The sequence below is a fragment of the Tachypleus tridentatus genome, chromosome 2, assembly GCF_004210375.1.
Source record: "Tachypleus tridentatus isolate NWPU-2018 chromosome 2, ASM421037v1, whole genome shotgun sequence".
In the NCBI taxonomy this organism is placed as follows: domain Eukaryota; kingdom Metazoa; phylum Arthropoda; class Merostomata; order Xiphosura; family Limulidae; genus Tachypleus; species Tachypleus tridentatus.
Window position 1 is genome coordinate 80,253,478 of NC_134826.1, and position 23,109 is coordinate 80,276,586.

At 30.5% G+C, this 23,109-nt stretch overlaps 1 protein-coding gene across 12 annotated transcripts in view; it reads right to left on the reverse strand.

The window, feature by feature from the left end:
* The window catches only part of LOC143244325 (protein kibra-like), a 111,741-nt gene that overhangs the window by 16,678 nt on the left and 71,954 nt on the right, over window positions 1-23,109 (reverse strand). For 10 of the 12 annotated variants that reach the window (XM_076488785.1, XM_076488783.1, XM_076488782.1 and 7 more), the window contains 5 exons: window positions 21,878-22,014; window positions 18,791-18,979; window positions 18,395-18,493; window positions 13,809-13,998; window positions 12,823-12,896 (listed from right to left, as the gene is read on the reverse strand). In XM_076488785.1, the coding sequence (XP_076344900.1) occupies window positions 12,823-12,896; window positions 13,809-13,998; window positions 18,395-18,493; window positions 18,791-18,979; window positions 21,878-22,014 (689 nt within the window). Of the gene's footprint in view, window positions 1-12,822; window positions 12,897-13,808; window positions 13,999-16,891; window positions 17,047-18,394; window positions 18,494-18,790; window positions 18,980-21,877; window positions 22,015-23,109 lie in introns of those variants that run through there. The other 2 variants (XR_013025028.1, XR_013025027.1) reach the window with 2 other exon arrangements.

Consider the following 23,109-nt stretch of genomic DNA (forward strand, 5'->3'; position numbering starts at 1 on the left):
ATATATGTAAATATCAAATATCGACTAATATATGTAATATATGGTTGCATAAAGATTGTTGTTTTAAATTAAGCACAAAGCTACACAAAGAGCTATCTGTGCTCTGCCCATCATGGTATTGAAACATGGATTTTAATGTTGTAAATCCACAGACATAGTGCTGTACCACTAGGGGGGGTTCCATAAAGAATAAATGCACTAATGGATATAGATGAAATCCAATGTACCACTGTGTACCACAACAAACTAATACACCATTATGTACTGCTACAAACTAATACACCATTGAATACCAGTAAATGCCAATACATCACTGTGTACCAGTACAAACTATTATACCACTACGTACTACTACAAACTAATACATCATTGAATGCCAGTAAATACCAGTACACCACTGGGTACTAGCAGAAATTAATACACCACTATGTCCCACTACAACCTAATACACCACTGTATACCAATAAAGGAACTAATATACCACTTGGTACCAGTTCAAATTAATACAACATTGGATAACAGTAAAAACATATAATATTATGTACCAGTAAAAACTGATATGCCTTTGGATAGGAGTAATATGCCACTGAGTACCTGAAAAATTAATATACCACTGGTATATTGCATTTGATACCAATAAAAAAATGATATAATACTGAGAACTACAACTAGTAAGAACTCATAAAAATGAACATATCATTTAGTGTCAGTAAATATCAATATACCAAAGAACCAGTGCACTAGTGAGTACCAGTAAACTTCAATGGTCAGCTGAACATCTACAAAAAAACTGATACAACAGTGACTTCCACCAAGACCCAGTGCATTTATACAAGAAAATCAATACACTATTGGCTGGGCTTGAAACCAACAGGGACCTGGGAGCCAACAGCCTCCCAGAATGCTGGCAGGCCTGTAAAATCTGTCTGTTACATAGCCTGCTTGGTCCCTTTTGAATCAAATTTTGCATACTGCACTAGTCAAATATAAATGTGATTGTGTAGGATTGTTGACTATTTAACCTTAAAAACTGTACTTGGAACTATGTATATTCATAAATAACAAGACTGTCAAATAATAAATATATATAAATGTATAATTTTATGAGATTTAAGATATTTAGACTAAACACTTGTGATTTTGTTTGTGTGTTACAACCTGTAATCATTGTAGAAGAAAACAAGCATAATGTATATTTATTTTCTAATTTTTTTATGCAGGTCACAAAGTTAGCCAAATTGATAGACCCCATATAGTTAGGGTAACAAAATAAGAGACAGAATATAAAGTTTTTCTGAAAACAAACATTTGAAATGTATTTAGGAAGCTTTATAGATTACACAAATAAGATTTGAAATTCTTGGGATGAAGAACAGTTTTTAATCATAGCATGGAAATTACTTCGTACTTGATCTAGTAATGAAACAGACATTTTCACAAACAAATCTTTAGTAAAAATTATTCCTTAAAAAAATCTGATTTTTTGTGTACAAATCTCTATGAAAAGTCTAACTAATTTTATAAATACTAACCCATGTACATTATACCAAGCCTGTTGGTTACATAACTGATTACGATGAAGCTAATGGTGATGTTAGTTGTATGATTTTTCCATCTCTCCATCAAAAGTGCTTGACATTTTACTGACGAATGCATGTTAGTTAAATGGTAATGGGTTATGTGGGAACAAAAGAATAGATTACACAGGCAGTGATGCATATATTTATTTTCATTATTTATTTTAATTATCAAAGGACACTATTTTAAAGGGGAACAAAAAGTTATAATTATACTATGCTTTAGAGAGAAATTAAAGATCATATCATTTTAAATATCATTTAAAATAAAAATCACTTAAGTGGTCTGAAAAAATGAAATGGTTTGACTTTTGTTTTGTGAAGAACGTGCTCACAACAAAATAAAATGTTTCTTTCAATTTATGTAACATCTGCTATTTAATTCAGTAATTTTTCTTATAACCTCCACTATATAGTGCAACGTATACAAATGTACACATGAAAAACTGCACAAAAGTATTTACTATTATTGAGAGAGAGCTCCACCCAAGATACCAATCCAGATTCTCATTGGTTGGTCACAGGTGATATTACTTTTAGCATCACATAATATAAAAACTATTAATATTTATAAATCAATTGTTAGAATGATGATTTATTGTAAACATGGTGTTATTATTCTTGCTATATTACTGATGGAATATTTGTTGTACTTTCCATTGTAAAAACATCATGAATATTGCCCATATGACATAATTCTAAACTTATGTTACTTGTGGCCTTGAAATGAGAGAAGAGTGAGTGAGTGAATAGTTGATCACATAAAACAAGTGTTAACAGAGCATGGAGCATTGTAAAACAGTGATTGCATATACATTAGCTTGTGTGAAATTCAAGTTTAGGATAATTGATGACATTACTGTAAAGATTGTGTATACGACAGAAAAGTAATGGAAAAATACACATGTACAGTACTTAGCTGGAGAGCATTCAAAACAATGTTCAGTAGCATATTAGTCACAGAATTAACAGATTTTTTGATAATGTTAAACAGGTATGAGTAATAAGTTATGAAACAAACAAAATGGTTTTGGAATCTCACAGCATCATTGAAGAGTCAGCGTGTCCATTTAACTGTTAATACTTTAATCAGATGAATCAAAACCTAATTTTATCTTGTTTCACATCAGCAATTGCTACTGATATTAGCTGCTAACTTCAACTGAATGTCAATGCTCTAATCATTTCAAAGCTTACAGTTAATCCCTTCTGTTACAGACATTCTTTTATGCACAAGGTTTTACCGAGTTACATTCAAACTTTAACTAAGTAATTTAATTACTTATATATCCTTATAAAAGTAGGATATGTTAGAAAAAAACAAACAAAAAAATCCTGCATTTCCCCTAGTATGAGAATTGTGACACTTTCTAATTACTCCCTCTTCTCCAATTTATTTATCACCCCTTAGAGAAGTATGGAATTGAATGCAAATTACTCATTATAGAGCTTTTACCTTTCAGGCAAAGCATAACTTTACAACCTTCAATCTTATTTGTTTACAGAGCCATAAACTAGAAAATCAGACCCCTTTTTGCCACACCCACCTGTCACATCCTCTCTTTCAGAAATTGCCAAAGGTTCCCTTTTACGTTTAATACTATATTATTTACAACCAATAAAAAGCCAAAGTTTTAATATATTAAATGATGCATTACATTATTTTCTGTACAGAACTGTCTATTTCACTTCCAATTCAAACTTTATTTCCACAGGAAACACACTGTCAAGATTCATGGAATTTTTAAAATATCACTTAATTAGGAAGCCAGAAAATTTGTGATATTTATATGAAATTGTTTGCCTTTTACCTGTTATTATTCTGTGTTTTACATTGTATTATTTAATTAGTTTTTTTTAGCATTGACTGAGTTATAGGAATTGATCTCAACCATTTTGTGTTTGTTATAGTTTTTATGCTATAACTTTTAAATTAATAAAGCTATCTTCACAAAAGTTATAATTTTCATAAATAAAAATCTGTAACACATTTTCTTTCAGGAAAACTATAGTTTCTGAAAAGGTACACTCCCTTGTTCATGAGATTAGTTTGAATCCCACATTAAAATGGAGAAGGAATTGGTAGCACAGGCACATCTCGTGGAAGCATTCAAAAAACATTCCTGAAATGAAAGAAACAGATCAGAGCCAGGAATTTCTTTGTTAGGAACAATGACAAATTAGGAAGGCCAGATAATGTGGAATACGATGGAAGTACTTCTGCATTGGAGAGGATAGTTTAGCAATGAGATCCCATGGTGTAGAGTGGCTAGGATATAATGGATCGTAACTGGAAAATTAAGTACATACTAAACCTCACACATTAGATACTGCCATTCCTGTAAGTGTAGAATGAGAATCATACCATCTTCACCTCAAGTCCCAGACACAAGAGAGAATGTAGCAATTTTTACCATGAATTCATATGGTAGCCTTAATGCCAAGGATCTGGGAATGTATCATCTGGCATCTGAGAGAAATCTATTGCATGCACTCAAACCCTGCAACTGTAAAACGAGCCCAAAATGACCCTTGGTTGGTAATAACATTGTTATCAAAAAAGGGAAAACCCAGAAAAGAAATGGAAACAGGCCACATAGACTTTCTGTAACCCACAATACAGGAGACAAGTCAAAAGGGGAAGATCGACATCCAGAAACCCATGTGAGGATGTATGGGATTGATTCACTTGTTCAACAAAACCTCACTCACTGAATACCAAAACCCATGTAAGGAAAGGGGAGGACATCCAATAAAATTGGTGAACTGCATTTGAGCATTTCAACTCTAGGAATTAGTTACTTATTAGGAAATTCTTGTAGCTCCTTCCACACCAACAGAACATTGTTGTGGAAGCCATCCAGCAGGTTGCCTCCACAGTCAACTACCCCCAGTGACTTGGAATTGATAAAGATTCCCATACTCCACTGGATGAAAAAGCATGGTGGAAAGTCCAGAGTGTCTGCAACACCAAAAACAGTGCAAGAGGTGGTGATAATTAAACCTTATTATTAAAAGCAAATCACACTGATTTATTCAATCTATGCATGGCAGGGATGAGCATCAATCTCCTTCTGCTTTACCCATGCTGTCCATGGGTGGTACAATCCAGGATAGGCATATTATGATACAACTATTATGACAAATTTAACCTAGTGATCTTGTGAAATGCCTCTTCTTAAGGATGAAAGTACATAGCCATAAAAAATGTAGAAGAATTAACATGGCTAGCAATGCAGATTTGATAGCAGGATTGTGAATGGTTATAGCCATCTAAGATGAATCCATTATAAGTACCAACAGAATACCTGGTCAGGCACCACTTGCCACAGAGTGGGATCTGAAGTAAAACTGAAACAGGGACCCCTAGAAGAAGTGAAAGTATCATACTGATTGAGATGGGCTAAATTTATAACAGGACTCCTGTCCTGGCATACTTGAGAATCACAAGTAGGTGGGAGTAAAACCCTGTAAACCTGGTGTAGCTGATTTAATGGCCTGTGATGAGGTACTTAGCTGTCTCTGACAAATGCTAGTGTGTTGAGGAATTGCAAAGAGAAGGAAAGTAACAGGAACACTGGATAATGAAGGATGGAAGAGAAAGGGGATAATATATCCCTCTGAGAGCATGTTGTAAACCCAGGCACCATTTAAAAATGGTGAAAATGTAGAGACGAGCCCCGCTGGCCTGAACCGACAACAGTCACTGGTACTGCTGTTAGCAGACCATGCATTGTCAAGTAAATCATCAAACTATGGCATTAATGGAGGTGGGACAGAAGAAGTTTGGGATGAGGAAGACTGCAGAGTCAGTGCTTCACTTGCCCCAACTGTGATAAGAGAGTTACCATGTAAGTAAGGGAAGAATGTTGATGAGCTATGACTCCAAAGACTCAGTAACTGAGTCAAACACATAATGCTGTTAAAACTGCACCACACAGAAGTCTTTCAAATAAGGAGAGACTGGAGATAGAGACATGTCCCCACCAAGAGTCCCATCAACAAACAAGCCAAGAGAGAAATAAGAATGGAGAGAATTTCAGCAGAAAATCCCTCAAGGTTTCCATGAAAAGCCTTTGACAGAAGGTAAATGGAGCAAAGGTACTTTAACAAGTTGTGAAGGTGAGAAAACTGGACTTGGGTAAGTTCGATCCTGGTAATCTGGGTAATTTTGATTTTAAGATTAAAAATACTTTTTTACATCAGAAAAATTTAAAATTTCATATGCAGTCTTTGTAACCTCCAAATAATTATACAACATTTATAAGAAGACTCTTTACTCTGGTTATTTTCACTGTCAAATATCTGTATGGGTTTAGTCAATTTGATTGATGTCATGATCACCGTAAAAAATTAGAAAATAAATATAAATTATGCTTCAATCATTCTAGAATGACTCAAAAACATGAATATTTAGTTTAAATAGCTTAAATCTCATTATATTATACATTTATATATATATTCACTATTTTTATCATATTGACCTTTACAGGTGTGACTGGCTAACATTACAGAAGATGCAATGACATGGTGCATGTGTATTCATAATACCATATCTAAGAATATAAAACTGGCCTTTAAAAACTGATCTGTCTTGGCTGTGTTTTAGTGGACTAATATTTTATAAAATACAGCCACATTTCAGTTACAATACATTATATATGTATATACATTTTTCCTATTTACAAACAAGTTCTTAATTTTAAAAAGAATACTCGTTTGCTGTTTGCCAAAAACTGCTAAGCCTTATCAAATTTTGCATGAGAGGATGTAAAATGAAATAATTTGTTTAAGTCTTTACACACACACACACACACACACACACACACACACACATATATATATAATTCCACAAAAATTTATCAAGCTTGGTAACTAAGTTGTATTTCGGAAAAAAGAAAATATGAAATTTTGAGCTCACTAAAGTCTTACCTTACAGCTTTGATTCTAGCATGAAAAGAATTTGGTGCAACAATAATTCAACTGGGTGAGAAAGGCACTAAGGGAACATTCTGAACTTTTGATTAGTTATTAACATGCCATAGAAACAGGTGTGCATGAACAAGTTTCCAAAAATGGAAATTGGTGTTCATTGCGAGTGTGTTTGAGTCAGTAAATATAGCAATATTTCAACAAATAGAAACATACATACGACAGGAGATTCTTATTTTATATTCTAGCTTCTCAATACAGATTATTTAACTTTCTAAATCATAAGAAATTAGAGACTTTGTATTTGGATATCACAAACATCTAATGTGAACTAATACTGCAACCAACATACCACAAGTCACATTTGTTTTTTTTTAACTCAAATGCAAGTCAATAAACATAATGATATGGTCTTTGACTCATGTTAATAGAGTTACATGAAAAAATAATTTAGCATAGTAGTACTATTAATATAAAAAGTATGGATTATTTTCACTGACAGTCAAAAGAAAAAAACAATGATCCAGGCAAGTATTACATTTTTTGTTTATCATGAGTAATCTTTATTTATTACTATAAAAGTAATTAAAATGTGAAAATGAGAAATTTTTAGGTGTGATACAGTTAGATCAGGTAAGTAATACATAATGACAGTAATAAAAGTTTATCACAAGGTATACTTACAAGCAACTCACAAGTAGCCTGTTCCCTCTATAATTTGATGAGATAGCTTAAGTTACACAATTGCCTTGTGATTATCCAATTTTAATGTTAACATGAAAATACCTTTGCAGATGGAACAATAAACACTAACTGAATGAGATTCACTGATATATATACTGATGGAGAAATTTTTAGTCAAAATATATCATTAAAAGTCATGATTTTGTTAATCTACAAATTATTTAATTACTGAATGCTTGTGAAATTTCAAGAAGATGCACAAAAGTACATTAGAAGCTAAATTATGGAAACTAAAGGTCAACTTCAAGTCAGTTTTTAAATTGAATCGAGCCTGTAGTGAGAGAGAGTTAACAATATCATATTACATAATACTGACTTCCTTTAAAATCATTTCAAATCTTACAAGTTCGCAGCAGTGTTGGTTTTACTGATGAATTTTTTGACAAAAATATTCCAGAATGATACAATAACAATTTCTCAAAGTGGTTAGAATAATAAATTAAAAAAAAAGGAAATTAAGTCTTTGAAAAGAAGAAATAAGAATATCATATTTTGAAATGCCTTTGCATATTTTACAAAGAAAAAGGACTTACTAATGATACGTATGTCTGCACAGATACCACAGCCTTCAGAGCATGCAAATTGAGGGAAATTCCACACAATCACTTAAACTAAAATTATGACCCATGTACATTATGTAACCTGAAATAGGACAAGCAAAAGAATCTAAAATCTAAACTCAAAATTGTGAAATATAATTACAAATTATGTTATTTTTACAATTGAGAAAGAACAGTGCAAGAAAACAGAAGCTGAAAATATGCTATATGAATAATTATGTGTTAAATGAATTGTCAGCAGCGTTTATTAAGAATGTACATTGAATGAATACAGTAGTCTGTAAAACATATCTGGGTTGACAAGGGAAAGAGTTTGCACAGATCATACATTTATTTGCTCATATTATTTAATACGAAAACCTGATCATCCCTATGTGGATGAAAAAAATGTACACTGTTATGTCTAAGCTTCTCTGAAGATACCTTGTGATAGCAAAAACGATTACACATACATATATCACTGCATTGGGAAACTAACAGATGACAAAATTCTTGGCCAGAGAATAAGTAGCTGATTAATTCAATGACTTAGAAGTCAACTAAATTCTTAATAATCTTCATCAAATAGACTAAGCCTAAAATTAAGTCAAATTGATTATTAAAATAAAAAATAACACTGGTTTGTAGTATTACATAATACTGAACTCTGTTGACTCTCTCAACATAGTTCCAGTCAATTTGACCAACCATGTGACCCTCTTTGTACTCGTTTAGTCTTTATAAATTTAATAATTCTACTTTTCAATATACTGAATGTATCTTAGCAAAATTTGGCAATCTTTCAGTTAATATTATAAGTCTTCATATTCAAAAACGTCAGTTTTTTAGTGAAGTATTTTTAATAAACTAAAATAAATATTTGTCCATGAATATATAGAGCATTTGTTTTGAACAATGTTCAAAGTAATTTTCATGCTTAGATTAAAAATAATTTTACTCATCTCAGTAATATTGAATTTCCTTTGTGTGATCCCTGACACTTCCTAAATATATTTCAAACTTTTCTTTTCAGTAAAACTTTATCTTTCATCTGTTATGTTCTCTAACCTAATTTAAAACAGGATAAGTCATTTTGACTAACCTCACATACAAATTTAAAATCCCCTTTCTTCTTTCTTCAATGACTTCAAGTTGTAACATGAAACTGAATTAGTTTATATTCAGTAGCTTTAAGGTCATAACAGTATACATCTATTTATTATTAACTTTTATTGTCCTTTAAACCATGCCTAAATATCATTCATGACAAAATAAGTTGTAAATCTCAAAGGGCACACCTAGTTCAAGTTATGCTCTCAAATTACATTACCTAGTTGCATGTCTCATGAACCAATTTTATTATATTATCAGTACTATTTATTTTACCTAATCTAATCTTAATTAACCTAAAAAAGATCCATATTTTTACATTTCAATTATGTTTATAATAATAAATAAAGAATAAACATGAAAAACAAGAAATAAATTACTTACCAATTTTCTTTTTTCTTGCTGTTATTGCCAAGGACATTTAAGCCTACGTGTTGTATAATAATGGTAGTAGTGCATTAAATATTTTTTATTAAATTAAATAATGTACCAAAGAACATAGATTAATAACATGCAAAAAACAAACATTTTCCCTAACTCAACATTTTTCTGGCTTTCTAATTATGCAATAAGAGCCATCACAAATTGATCTAAGCTAGTTATTAACTTTCCCATAGGAATGAAGCTTGTATTCTGAGCAAAACCGATGCTTTTCTGTTCAGAAGATGTTGCACAATACATCATCATTTGATAAACGAAAACCTTGACTTTCTGTTAGTTATAGATAATATATAATTAAACATAAAAGAAAACTATTATAAAAGCCTTGAAGGGTGGATGTGACAGGAAGATGTGATTTTCTGTTTATAGCCTTGTAACCAACCAAAATTGGAGGCTACAAAAATTATAGTTTGTCAGATTTGTTTGTATGCAGAAATTTGTTTAATTTCATACAATTTGAAGGAGTGAGAGATAGAATAGAGAAAATGTCTAGAGATGCTTTTTAAAATTAAGAACTTAAAACTCATATACTATTAAAATATGAATTGTTAATTAAGTGCTTATGACTTATTAATTGTAAAACAAACAAAAAATATTTATGTAAAATTTTGAATTTAAGACAATAAATCTTTCTGTCATACGTAATAAAAAATATCAAGGGTGAATGGGTTAACCCACTCACTATAGGTAGGTCTAAATGCATGTCATAACCTTTTAACAGACTCATATTCATAACTTCAAAATTTCACTATTAATTTATGCTAATAAACTTAGGGTAAAACATAGTTTATAATCCAGCTTTTAATACAAGTTTTAATTTTCAATTGCAAAGTGAAATATTTAAATAAATTCTCAATTTTAAGTTTTATGTGTCACATAACACTTATTTGCTCTAAATTGCCCATTTTGGAATTTCTTTCCACCTCTGTATTACTCTATAAATTTTCAAGGACTTGCACATTCAAACATTAAGTATCCCTGAGTTAAAATAAAGATTTAATGTTTATTATCTTTCTTTAAAAAATACTATGTTATAAAATGAAACTTGTGTCCCAAGCTTCTCCTAGCATGTTATTTTTTAAACATGTGAATAATTTTCTTATGTCACATGTTTCTGGAGTATTTCTATGTAATGAAAGAAATGAAGGTTCTAATTTACAGAATGTGACAGTATGCTGGTAAGTGGATCCTTTGTTTAAACAAAGCCATCCTGCATAATAACTGTTTGTCACTGTACTCTGAAAGAGCCTAAAAGTACAACTGTAAAGAAATGAAAATTGACTAGCTTTGGAAGTAAATATTACATAACTGTCTGTTACAATGTGTTGGTTACAAGGTTGGTCAAATGAACTGAGCTTGTATACACAGTGTGAAGGAAGAAAATAACAGATAAAATGTAAAGATTTACTGAAAACAAACTTGTGATATGTATTTATGAAACATTTAAATCACTTTGCATTCAGACTGATTCAGAATAACCTTTAATACTATTACTTAGTTAAGAAAAATCAGATTTTGCATTTATTCGGAAGACTTGTAATATTTACTAAAAACTTGTTTAATTTCTGCAGTGCATATTGGTGCATAGAAGATATTTTAATACTAGAAATAAATAACCTTATAACACCAAACCTGTTATTTTTCTTTAAAAGAACACTCACTATTTCACTTCACAGCTACTTTAAATAACAATTTCAATTGAATCTATACGATATCTTTTTATAGTGTGCATTTAATGTACTTAGTAGCAAAGCTTATTGTTGAAAGAGAAAGATAGGAAATAATGCTTATACACTATTCAGGATTTGTACAGATGACAAAGAGTTCTTAAAATTGTTTTTTTTTTAACTTAAGGCTTTGAAAACCTAAAAAGATTTAATTTTACTCCTAAAGTTCAAGTAAAATTAAACAAATTGTGAATAATGAGCTATCTGTAATTCACTGATTTGTTAAATGTTTTTAAGTTTATAAGTTATTTAGTACTGCTTCGCAAAATTTGGAAAGTTTTTAGTAATTTCTACTTCAATGGATGTTCAATGTCAGCTTCTTGAGGAACATCCACTAAAACTAACAGTAAAAGCTTTAACTGATTTAAGTATTAAAGTATAACTGAATATACAGCATAAGTTTAACACATCAAGTAGTAACGCTTATTGTTGAAAGAATATTGGTTTACCACATTCTATTAACCCTTTCACTGCCGTACACATCATATGATATTATATGATGTTTTAGATTTTCCTACCACTAAAATCACAGCTAATATTTATTATTGTCCCATATATGTCCCTTCAATGCCTATACATTGGACGTACAAATGTAAATATTTGTAATATCTGTACAATACAGTCACATTATTCACAAACATTGCTGTGCCAGTGTATGAAGTAAGAGAGGAGTGTCATACCACATCTGGAAGAAACAAACATACAAGTCCTGCTCACTCTCCATTACTTGGCACAACACCAGGACTGCACGGAGAACATTATACAATTTTCTAGTCCTCATTTTTTGACTTTTGCTTGCTATACTATGACTTCATAAGGTAAAAAAAAATATTTTTTTTGTCTATGCATGGGGTGGGAATTTTCTTAAACATACGATCAGTAAAAGGGTAAACTATTTTTAAAAACATAACTCTTTAGACAAACAAGTATTTATTTCATATTTTCACTTTAATACCTAAATACATAATATTTATGCTTCAGGATATTCAATTTAAATTTCTCTTCAGCCTATTACAATTTGGATGTACAATATTCAAATCACAACACTGATGTAAACTATTTTACTAATGTAAAACATAATTACACTTCACAGCCACGACACGAATTACTTCTTCCTCAATATTAATTTTTTCTTATTCAAAGACCTCTAAACATATATCACAAAAACTCCCGAGATATGAATTATACTTTGGTAATCTTCTTGTTATTTTAAAAAACAACAACAAATTCACATATAATAAAGAAATTTCACTTGTGCTTAATAATAACTGTGCACATTACTTCAGTGTCTTAGAAGTAAAATTAACCATGTGAATTTTACACTTACCTAATGTGTGATTCAAAGAAATGATCTTTAACACCACACTTTGGACTATTTATCTTTTATATGTTAAGAATATTATTAATGTTAAAATAAGCTTTTGAACAAGACTGCTATATTTGATACTTGTAATTTACTTAAAGGCTTATAACACTAAAATTAGAAGTTGCAAAGTTCAAGTCGTGTAGCAACCACAGTTCAATTAAACTAATTTGCAGCTATGAATTTAAAGATGAATAAATTTGTCACACAATAAAAAAACACAAGTCCGTGACTTGGTGTTAATGTCAGGTTTTAGGCTTTAAAATGTAAGTTTTAATCCAGTGAGAAATCTTAATTTTTCAGATACTTTTAAGAGCTCTTATTTAAGTAAAAAGATTAAATAAATATACTTATATCAGGTTAAAAGTAAATTATATCAATATTCTGACCTCTTTTGTGCCACTTGCAAATAACTGTTGAATATTTTCATTTTCATTTATCCATGTCAGCAGCTGCATATCTCCTATTCGATAAAATAAATAATCCAACAAAAATAAGTAACATGCATAAACATAAACACATTTATGTTTAAAACCTTTTGATATTTTCCCATCTCAGTTTTGTATTTTTAGTTTATCAATATCAGAATCAGGTAAATGAAATAAAAACATTGTTAACGTGCCAGTTTTGTTTCTCCCTGTAGAGATGATTGTAAAAAAAGAAAGCTACAATGAGGAATAACATTACATTTATAAAAACATACACTGGCTGGGAAGAATTATACCCTAATGATCATGACGTATTTTCATGTTAAAATTATTTCCTCAGAGTATTAGGTAATTCCACTTCATGATTGTAGAATCAGCATAGCATGTTTTTGTCTGCACATTAACTTCTTTGAGCCTATTGGGTCATTCTCAACCAAAATTCGTAGTTGAACTATAATCCTACTTCTATTTTATAAAGCCCATTGGTTAATTCTTCCCAACCTATTGAGTCAATCTCAAACAATCCTGGAAGGTTCACACTTTAGACAATGTTGAATATTCTGAAGGGATTCAAGGTCAAAGTACGAAACCTGCTAGATTGTTTCTAAAACAACCATGATTATCTAATTGCAGTGAGGTGTAGAATGTTTAAGGCTGGAATCACTTCAGAATCTGTATTTGTTTGTAAATGGAAAACAAAGTGCAAAAGTTATTTATAAAGAGAATTTGTTATAATTTTACAATTTTGAGATAAAGTTTATGTTCAGGTTATTTTTCACCAATGCACTTAAGATCAGGAAAAAGAACGTTTATCCTATCAACAATTATTCCATAATAGTTAAATCCAATGGTTCTTGTCAAGTAAGAAATGTTGGATTAATCCACTGTGACTGGCTACTAAAAGTTCATTCCAAATACAAACTTGAATCATAATAATGAATGAATACCTTTAGTTTTGGCATCCTCTAATTTATATTTGACCTCCTTCAACTTAGAAATTTCATCATGGAGTACGGTAAGACGAGTCTGACAGGCTCGAAGATCTAAGGCCAGGTCCAAAGAAGTTCTAAAGTTGACATTCTTAGGATTGGTGGATGAAAAGGAAGTGCCACGATGCTTAACACACTTTCCTGGAGGCTGAGAATAATATTATCAAATTAGCTGACTGAACAGTTCTTCTACTTACTCATACCTTGCAAAATTAAAGATTTTCATGTTTCAAATATGTTCTGTGCTGGTTTTAAAAATACAAGATGCTTTATATATACTAAGGTCATTAAGAAAAGGAAAGTCTTTGTTGTCTTTCAAAACTTGTAGTGTATACTGGAGTTCCACATTTTGATAAAAAGTGTAGAAAAACACCTCATCATACCAAATATATGTAATTTTCCTTAAATCATTAAACAAACATTTCAACTTTGTGGCTTCCTAAGTGTGAACATACATAAGTGTCATGTATATTAATCCTGAAGAAGCCACAAAGGTGAAAAGTTGACTAAAATGAAACAAAAAATAATATATTGGAGTGTAAAGTTAATTTTTTCTAAACTTCTTTTTTAAAAAAAAGTTTAGCCACTATAAAAGAATATGCCAAGTGAAACACCAATTTACTGGCTTCTAAGCTGTTTAGTTTGTAAATTAACATAAAATTAGCCACCACCATAGTAAATCAGAAAGTAACTTTTTCATGTGTGAAAAAAAATGTTTTTTACAATGTTTAAGTAATAATTGTGGTAAATCAGAAAATAACTTCTTCATGTGTGAAAAATATTTTTGCAAGGTTTATGTATTAAGCATTTATTTAGTAGGTGGTTCAGACTTCAATTACACAAAGCTACAGTGGCTGTATCTGTGCCAAATGATGTTTTATTCAGTTAAGATTTTTTAAACTAACCATAAAAAAATAAAAGAAAATTGAAACAAAAATAAAATATACAAGCAATCAACCTATTTATATTAGGTCAGGTAAAAATGACAAAATATGGTTAAAAATGAGAAGTTAGAAAAGTGTAAATGTAGAGTCCTGCCACTACAACTTCCTTTCTCTTCTTCTTTTGCAGATAAGCCAACCAAGCAGTAACAGTAGAATTTATCTTAAGCTTGTTGTGAAGTTGCTCAGCCTGAATCATCCACTTACTTGAGTTAAACATTTCCATCATTACATGCTTGAAATTACATCATTATTATTGCAGGTTGATTTTAGTATTGGGTCAGTGAGAACATTCCCTGTGGTTCCAATGTGGCCAGGAATCCAGAAAAACTTAAGAGTTTTATGAAACAAGACATAACCCAGTCTTTTCTGAGTATTTCAGAAATCTGGATTAGAACTAACATCATGTCCTTTCAAAGTATTCTAAAGGGTAAGAGAGTCAGTAAAAATGGTACAATTAGTGTACTTCTTAGCTTCTATTTCATTCAGAGCAAGAAAGATTACATACAATTCAGCATTGAAGAGAGAATCTGTAGAAAGGATCCTATAAACAACTACATGGTTGAGACCTCAGAATCACATGATTTTGAACCACCTGTAAAAACTGCAACAGAAAGACAGCCAGAAAAATGTTCAATATAGACCAGTCAGTGCATCTAGATGGAAATAAACAACATATTTGGATAATCCAAAAAAAGATCAATAGTGAGTATGGTGACAAGCCAGAAAGGGTACACTTATCTTTAGATTCAGCAATATCACCAAACCCAGCTCAGTCAACTTTGCTGGATATAATGGCCAAAGGTAGAAACAGCACTCTGCCTACTTGCAGAAAAATTAGCTTAATCATGCATGAAAACATATCTTCAAGCAAGATGATGTGGTAAGAATTGCAGTATTCTGTAAGGAAAGTTACAACTGTCTGAAATGAAGTGGAAGTTAACAGAACTCAATGTACAAACTATAAACTGGTGAAATGTGGAAAGCCCCTGTTTTGAACCAAAGTTCCTGAGGATGAATAAGGATAAACATCCTCAATGAAGCCCTCCTGCCAGGGCCAAAACCCCTGTTCAGCTTAGGACATAATAGATCTTGAGCACAGAATACCTACCCACTCTCCAAGAGATGAAAATTAAAATGAGAAACTCTTATATAACTGACTTTATGCTGCTTAATGTCTGGAAAAAAATTCAGTCCAAAGAACTTCAACATAGAAATTAATGCACAGTTGCAGAGGATGCATGCTGGGTGAAAGAAGTATCAATTCTTTACAGGAATACTTCCTGAGAGGAGATACACATTAGATGGTAAGAATCAATCAAGGCCCTAATGACATTCAAATTGCAGCAGAAATACTGTATCAATGTGCCCATTTTCATTTAGAATTTGTTTGACGATTCTGTATATTGGGGTTGATGTGATTGGACTTGATGACTCACTGCTGTTGATTATGGGCATTGATACTGGTGTAGATATAGATTTGTCTACGAGTTTGCACACAGTGACCAGAAGGCCCATAACATGGCAAGAAAAAGACTGAGACTGTAAACACCTCTTCATAGTAAGGCTCTCAATAAATTCAAAATAGCATGGAGAGTAACCACAATAAGTATATTCTTAATAGATTTCAAGTTTAACCCTTTTCAAGTAGGTCACAGGTAAAAGGTCACGTCATCACATTTGTTGACTCACATTCAAAATTTTATGAATTTATGTCAATGAGTTTGGTATCAAATTGTAAATTATAATTAAAATTTAGTATTCTGTATTGTTAATTTTGTTAATTTAAAAGTAAATATTAAAAAACACAGTTAAATGTCAATATATATGTGTCACGTGGTATGATGTATGTAACACTGGTTCAAATTACATTTTTTGGATGTCAAAATATTAAGTCCATAGTTTCATATGAATTAGGAACTTAAATTACCAATATTAACAAGCTAGAATATAAAATAAGGGCCTCGTATCTTTTTTTTCATGCTGAGATATGGCTTATGTACTGAATCGAACACAGTGGCACTGTTCACGTCTTTCCATTTTTGGAAATTATCCTTTATATACACTTCAATATATAACATGTGAATAGTCAGTCAATACCTCAGAATGTCCTCCTAGTGGTTTTCTCAGCCATTTTCACATGTTAGGAGCCATCTAATTCTTTCAAACCAAGATTTCAAGCAGTTAGGTTGGGTCTCTAATCAGCTTGAAATTTCATATTTCTTTTAAAACCTAAATAAAGCTTAGTTGCTAAGCTGGATAAAGTTTAGTGAAATTATATGGTATCAATATAATACATTTGATTTTTTGGTTGTTCAAAAAGGTATATATACGAGCTCTAAGAAATTATTTTGTTTTATATTCTCCTTACGTGAAATTTTGAAAAGCTTTACAACGAACAACAAACAGCAAACAAGTAAAAAGATCATCATAACTCGAAGATAATTGTTTGCTATACTTACTTATTTACTTTTCTATGTTTTAAGAAAAGTAAGTTTCATAACTTACTTCTAAATATTAATAATCCATATACATATATCATATATAATAACTGAAACATGACTGTATATTACAAAATACTTGTATATTAAAACACAGCCAAGAAACTAATGATCAATTTCACGTTATTGGATATTGTAACAGGAGTGCATGTGTGCCACATCCTTGTAATTTCTGCATTATTAGCCAGGCATATAACAAAATTAATAAATAAATAAATACATATACAAATGTATAATGCTATGAGATTTAAGTTATTTAGTCTAAACATACGTTTTTGTGTTAGAATCTGCCGTTCTTCTAGAGTGAAAGAAGCATAACTTATATTTATTTCCTAATGTTTATGGTGGTTATGAGATCAGTCACTAAACCTATACAGAGATTCATTAGTGAAAATAACAGATAAAATACGTTTTTTTTGAAAGAAACATTTGATAATTACTCAGACATTATGAAAATTTTCCATGTGAAATTTGAAAGTTTTCTGATGCATAAAAAATTTTTAATGTTAAAATTAAAATTACTCTGTATGTTGGATAGCCAACATGCAAAAAGAACATGAAGGTATGAGAAATACATTGCTTAATAAACCTTAAGAGTTAATAAAAAAAATATTTTATACATGAAAGCCTTGTAACATTTACTGACAACATTCCATATTTCATCCACAAATGTTGACTAATTTAAAAGTTACAGCAGTAAAATTATGACAAGCACAAAATGAGCCTGTGTTGAAAGAGATAAGAGGATTTTATGATTATTTCGTCATGGTGACATTTTTCCAAATCTTAATTTCAGACCAAAGTATGGAGAGTCACAAAGGCCTTCTGAGCCTTTCTGAATACAAAAGGAAGACATCCTACAAAGATAATTACACATGATTTAATGTGATCCACTTGTGGAAGTAAAAATGTTTGATATAAACAAAATCAAGATAGTAATACATTTATTAACTGTACAATTAAGTGCATTACAATATTTCAAAATAGGTTTACTATCATAAGAGAAAGTTTTCATTTCATCAGAATGCAACATGAAAATAAGTGCATTAAAATTAGTTTGTTTTTTTTTGTCAGAAAGACCTAAAACATGAACCTTTTGTACCTTTCGCCATCTGAGACTTTTCCTTTCTGCAGAATTCCGAAGGAAGTTTCCTTCTTTTTTGTATAATGGTACAGAACTGTCACTGTCACTTCTGTTCAGCTAAAAGCAATAGTACCAAGTTACTCATCATTATATTCAATGTAAATTAACAAAAACTTACTGTACAACTTACTTGGAAGAAAAAAAAATTGTCACATTATGTCAGTGGTCAATTTGTTCTTTACCACAAATGATTAATTTTTGCAAATGATTTAATTTAAAAGCAAATATTACAATATCTGTAAAATTATAACCGTAAATGCTTCATTACTGTATATTAATTTCTGATTTATTGTTAGAAAATCCTTCATTTGCTAACATCTACAAAAGTTAAAGTGTAAACCAAATAGTGCTTACACGACATATGTAGTGATATTTGTTAACTGCTTCACAAGGAGTGAAGGTTTGTGATCGTTTGATTTCCGATTTTCTTGAAGATCCTTCTATTTCAACTCTGGTACGATGCACTGGTGGGAATACACATTCAGTGTTTGTTTCTTTGTCACAAGTTTCTGTCTCCTGTCCCAGCAACTCTGCTTCACGTACCTGTTTCAGATATTTAATTCAATTTCATATCTTACTTGTTAATGAGTGAACAAGCATTTGGTACATCTATTTTGACTAACTTATAGTTTTGGCTTATTTAAAACTTGCAATTCAAAGAGAAACATTTAAAATTAAAAATTACCTGCTTTAATCAAGCAATTACTTAAAAAACCCAACAAAAACAACAAAGACTTTAAACATAATATACTATGAGACATTTTCACATGAAAAATTGTTCTGTTACATCACAATTTAATTTCATAAACACCTCTCAACACTCAAGTGTTTATCACTTCTTTTACAGATACCAATTTACAAAATCTAAATGTTATAATGAATTATGTACAAAACTATAATTTGGCTGCTACTTTTCTGTATAACAGCACAAAACTGTCAGTGTCACTTCTGTTCAGCTAAAAGCAATAATACCAAGTTACTCATCATTATATTCAATGTAAATTAACAAAAACTTACTGTACAACTTACTTGGAAGAAAAAAAAATTGTCACATTATGTCAGTGGCAAATTTGTTCTTTACCATCAATGATTAATTTTTGCTAATGATTTAATTTAAAAGCAAATATTAGAATATCTGTAAAATTATAATCATAAATGCTTCATTACTGTATATTAATTTCCGATTTATTTAAATTTTTCAATTCACAGACATTTAAAATTAAAAATCACCTTTTGTAATCAAGCAATTACTTAAAAAAACCCAACAACAAAGACTTTAAACATAATATATTGTGAGACACTTCCACATGAACAGAATTAAATCTCAATGTATCATATAATTTTACTTTTACAAACAATGAAGACTTAGTTCTGGCTTCTCAAAGTATACTACACAAGATTTCATATACATATACCATATGCAGTATGGTAAACTATCACTAAACCTTCAAAGCTTTTTGTTCAAGAAAATCATATTTTTTAATTAAATATGTTTTTTTACTAAAGAAATCTGTTTGTGAAAACACTGAGTCAGTTTTTGTACTATTTTGAGTGTGAAGTGATTTTCATATTAAGATTTAAAAACTGTTCTTCATCCCCAAAATTTCAAATATTATCCATGTAATTTCAAAAATCTCCTAAATATTATTTGAACATTTGGTTCCATTAGAACTTTATATTTTGTCTGTTACTTTTTTTACCCTGACTTCAAATCAACCACAAAATAAATTAGGAAATTGATATAAATTATGCTTTTTCATTCCAGAACGACTACAAATTGTAATACGAAAATACAAATGTTTAGTCTAGATAGTTTAAATCTTATAATGTTATATATTTATATACACTTATTATTTTTATTATACTGACCTTCTAGTCATGCCTGGCTAACATTACAGAACTTGCACGGACACGGAGCATGTATTACTTGATTCAATAACATAAAACTGACCTTTAGTCTTCACAAAGTGACTCTGTTTTGGCTGTGTCTTAGTGGACTATTATTTTGCAATATACAGTCACACTTCAATTATTATATTTTCATTACTATATTATTACTATTTAGAAAGAAGTTGTTAAAATATTCTTCTTAAATTATGTGTTTTCTTATGGCAAAGCCACATCGGGCTATCTGCTGAATCCACCAAGGGGAATCAAACCCTAATTTATTTAAAGTATTGAACAATAAAGAAGAAAACAAACACTTTTCTGTTCAAGCTATAATCTTTGTACTTGGTTGCTGCTTAACACAAGTTGCTAAGCCTCTTAAAGTTTTGCATGTGGAGGGTATAAAATTTTTTTGCATTTTACGGTTGATTATTTTAAATAAATGAGAAAACACTTATTTCTCAAATAATTTTTTTTTTGTTCAAAGTGTTGCCCACACATTAGTTTTGTCCCAGAGTAACTTTAGCTATATTTTTCATATTGTTGGAAATTTGAAAAAAATTGTTAGAAAGGTTTCCTAAACATAAGTGTTTATTTTGTTTTGAATGTGACACTCCATTGCACTTTATCCAGTTTTTAGCCTTGTTATTATTAGTACTAACTTTCATAATCATAGTCTAACCATTTTAGACTGATACTTTATATGGTTCATTTAACACTTCAACTATTACATTTAACATCCAAGATTCATTTTACTAGTTTTTATTACATATATTAAAGTTTCTATATTTCATACACATGTGCCCTATCTTGTCTACAGAGTAGTAGTGCAAAAATGCTCATTATGCTATGGGTAGATGCTAGCATTTGGTAACGTTCTTTCTGAACAAAAGTTGTTCAGCAACTTCTATGGTTTAGGTTCTCAGTAAGTTTGAACAAAGTATTATGTTTTATGTTGTAACTGGAAGATCCCTGACTACTCATATATCAATGTTTTAATCATTAGAGAAAAAACAGCAGTTTCTTCATCGACACTCATCATATTACTTGTTATCCAGTAATTGCAAATACAATAAATAAAAAATTATTCACTTTAATTATAGAATACTAATGATGTTAATATTAAAATATTTTACAATAGTTTCTTGTAATGTAATATACCAATTCACTGTAAGATTTCATTGAATGAGATAAGGATAGTAGCAAAAAACATTAAATACAGTTTAATATGTAGCAAATCATCCAGTGACAAGGACTTTTTAGTTGTAAAAAATCCACATTACAAATCAAATTATTTTACTTAAACCGCTTCTAATTAAAATATTTTTTTTACTTAGTTATTTATGTGCATGTGCATATATAAATTTGTTGCATGTGGCAAAAAAACTTTGGGTTATACACTACTTATACTTTTATATAACAAACTACTCATAACTTCGTGGTTTAGATGCTTTCTATTATCCTGCAAACATTTAATATACTGTGTAAAAACTTCCAAAATCAAACAAACAAGGAGATACATACGTATATAATTTATAAAAAATTATTACATACCATTTCTGAAAAGTTAACCTCTGAACCTGACAATGTTTGAAAATTTTCATCTTCTTGATCTTTCTCTTCATCTTCATCATCCTCACTCTCTTCATCTTGCTCTTCTCCTACTGCACCAAAATGTACCAGTTCTGGATCTAACAAGTATCACATATAAAATGTAATCCATGTATCTCATGTTACTTCTATTTACAATTACATATAAATATTTCCATTTATAAATCCCTTAACTCTTGCTTTCATAATTTAAAAGCATAAAGCTATACAGTGGGCTATATGAATTGTGCCCATCATGGGTATAAAACTTGGTGTTTTTTTAGTGTTATAAGCCTTAGGTTTAATGCTGAGCCACAAGAAGGAGCATTACAAAATGAATTTACAGAAATCTCTCTTTCAACTGGTATGTTCCAAATTATTAAACAAAATACTGCATCAATGATTTGTCTGAACTAGATGGAACTCACAATTCCAACCAGCAACTATTATAATCATTAAGGTACAGGCATAAGAAAATATATGAAACTAGGTGTAATGTAGTCTATACTAACCTGTTTAGACTATTTGTGTCTTACACTGAAAACTGTAAATACAACTGAAATTACATGTTAGAGAAGAAATAATATTTTCCATGCAGGTAAATGTATTTCAGATGGATTCATCTCCCCATAGAACAATGAGCTATCACCTCAGGACCATGACTTTAGAAAAAGTTTCCACTCCTGTACACAATAATGTTATTGTGTTAGTCAATGTTGCTCGTGCATCAGACTATAGACCTCCACCAATAGGATCCCCCTTTTCACAGTACTCCCTTCTGTACTTCATATAAACTAAAAGCTCATGCAAGTACATGCACTGAAAGTGGGGAGACAAGGTGAGTGGTTCTGTGTAGGTATGGAAAATATTAATTTGGACCATGGTTCTCACTTCTGAACAGAACAAGCAGCTAGAATCACAGAGGTGGTGAAAAAGCACATGTAAAGAAAGAAATGAAAAAAACTGAACTCCTTTTGAAAACTACTGTAAGAGAAAGGGTAAAGTCATGGACCTAACTGAAGCAGCAACTGTTGAAGAACCACATCTCAAGCAAGAAACAACCTAATAAAAGTGGTTATTGAGAAATATAAGACAAAATAACTTTCTCCTCAAGTGTTACAAAAATGAGCATATGTGAATGCTCCTTAAGTGCTCTATATACCCCAAGGGGTCAGGAGACCATAGATGTTGGAGGT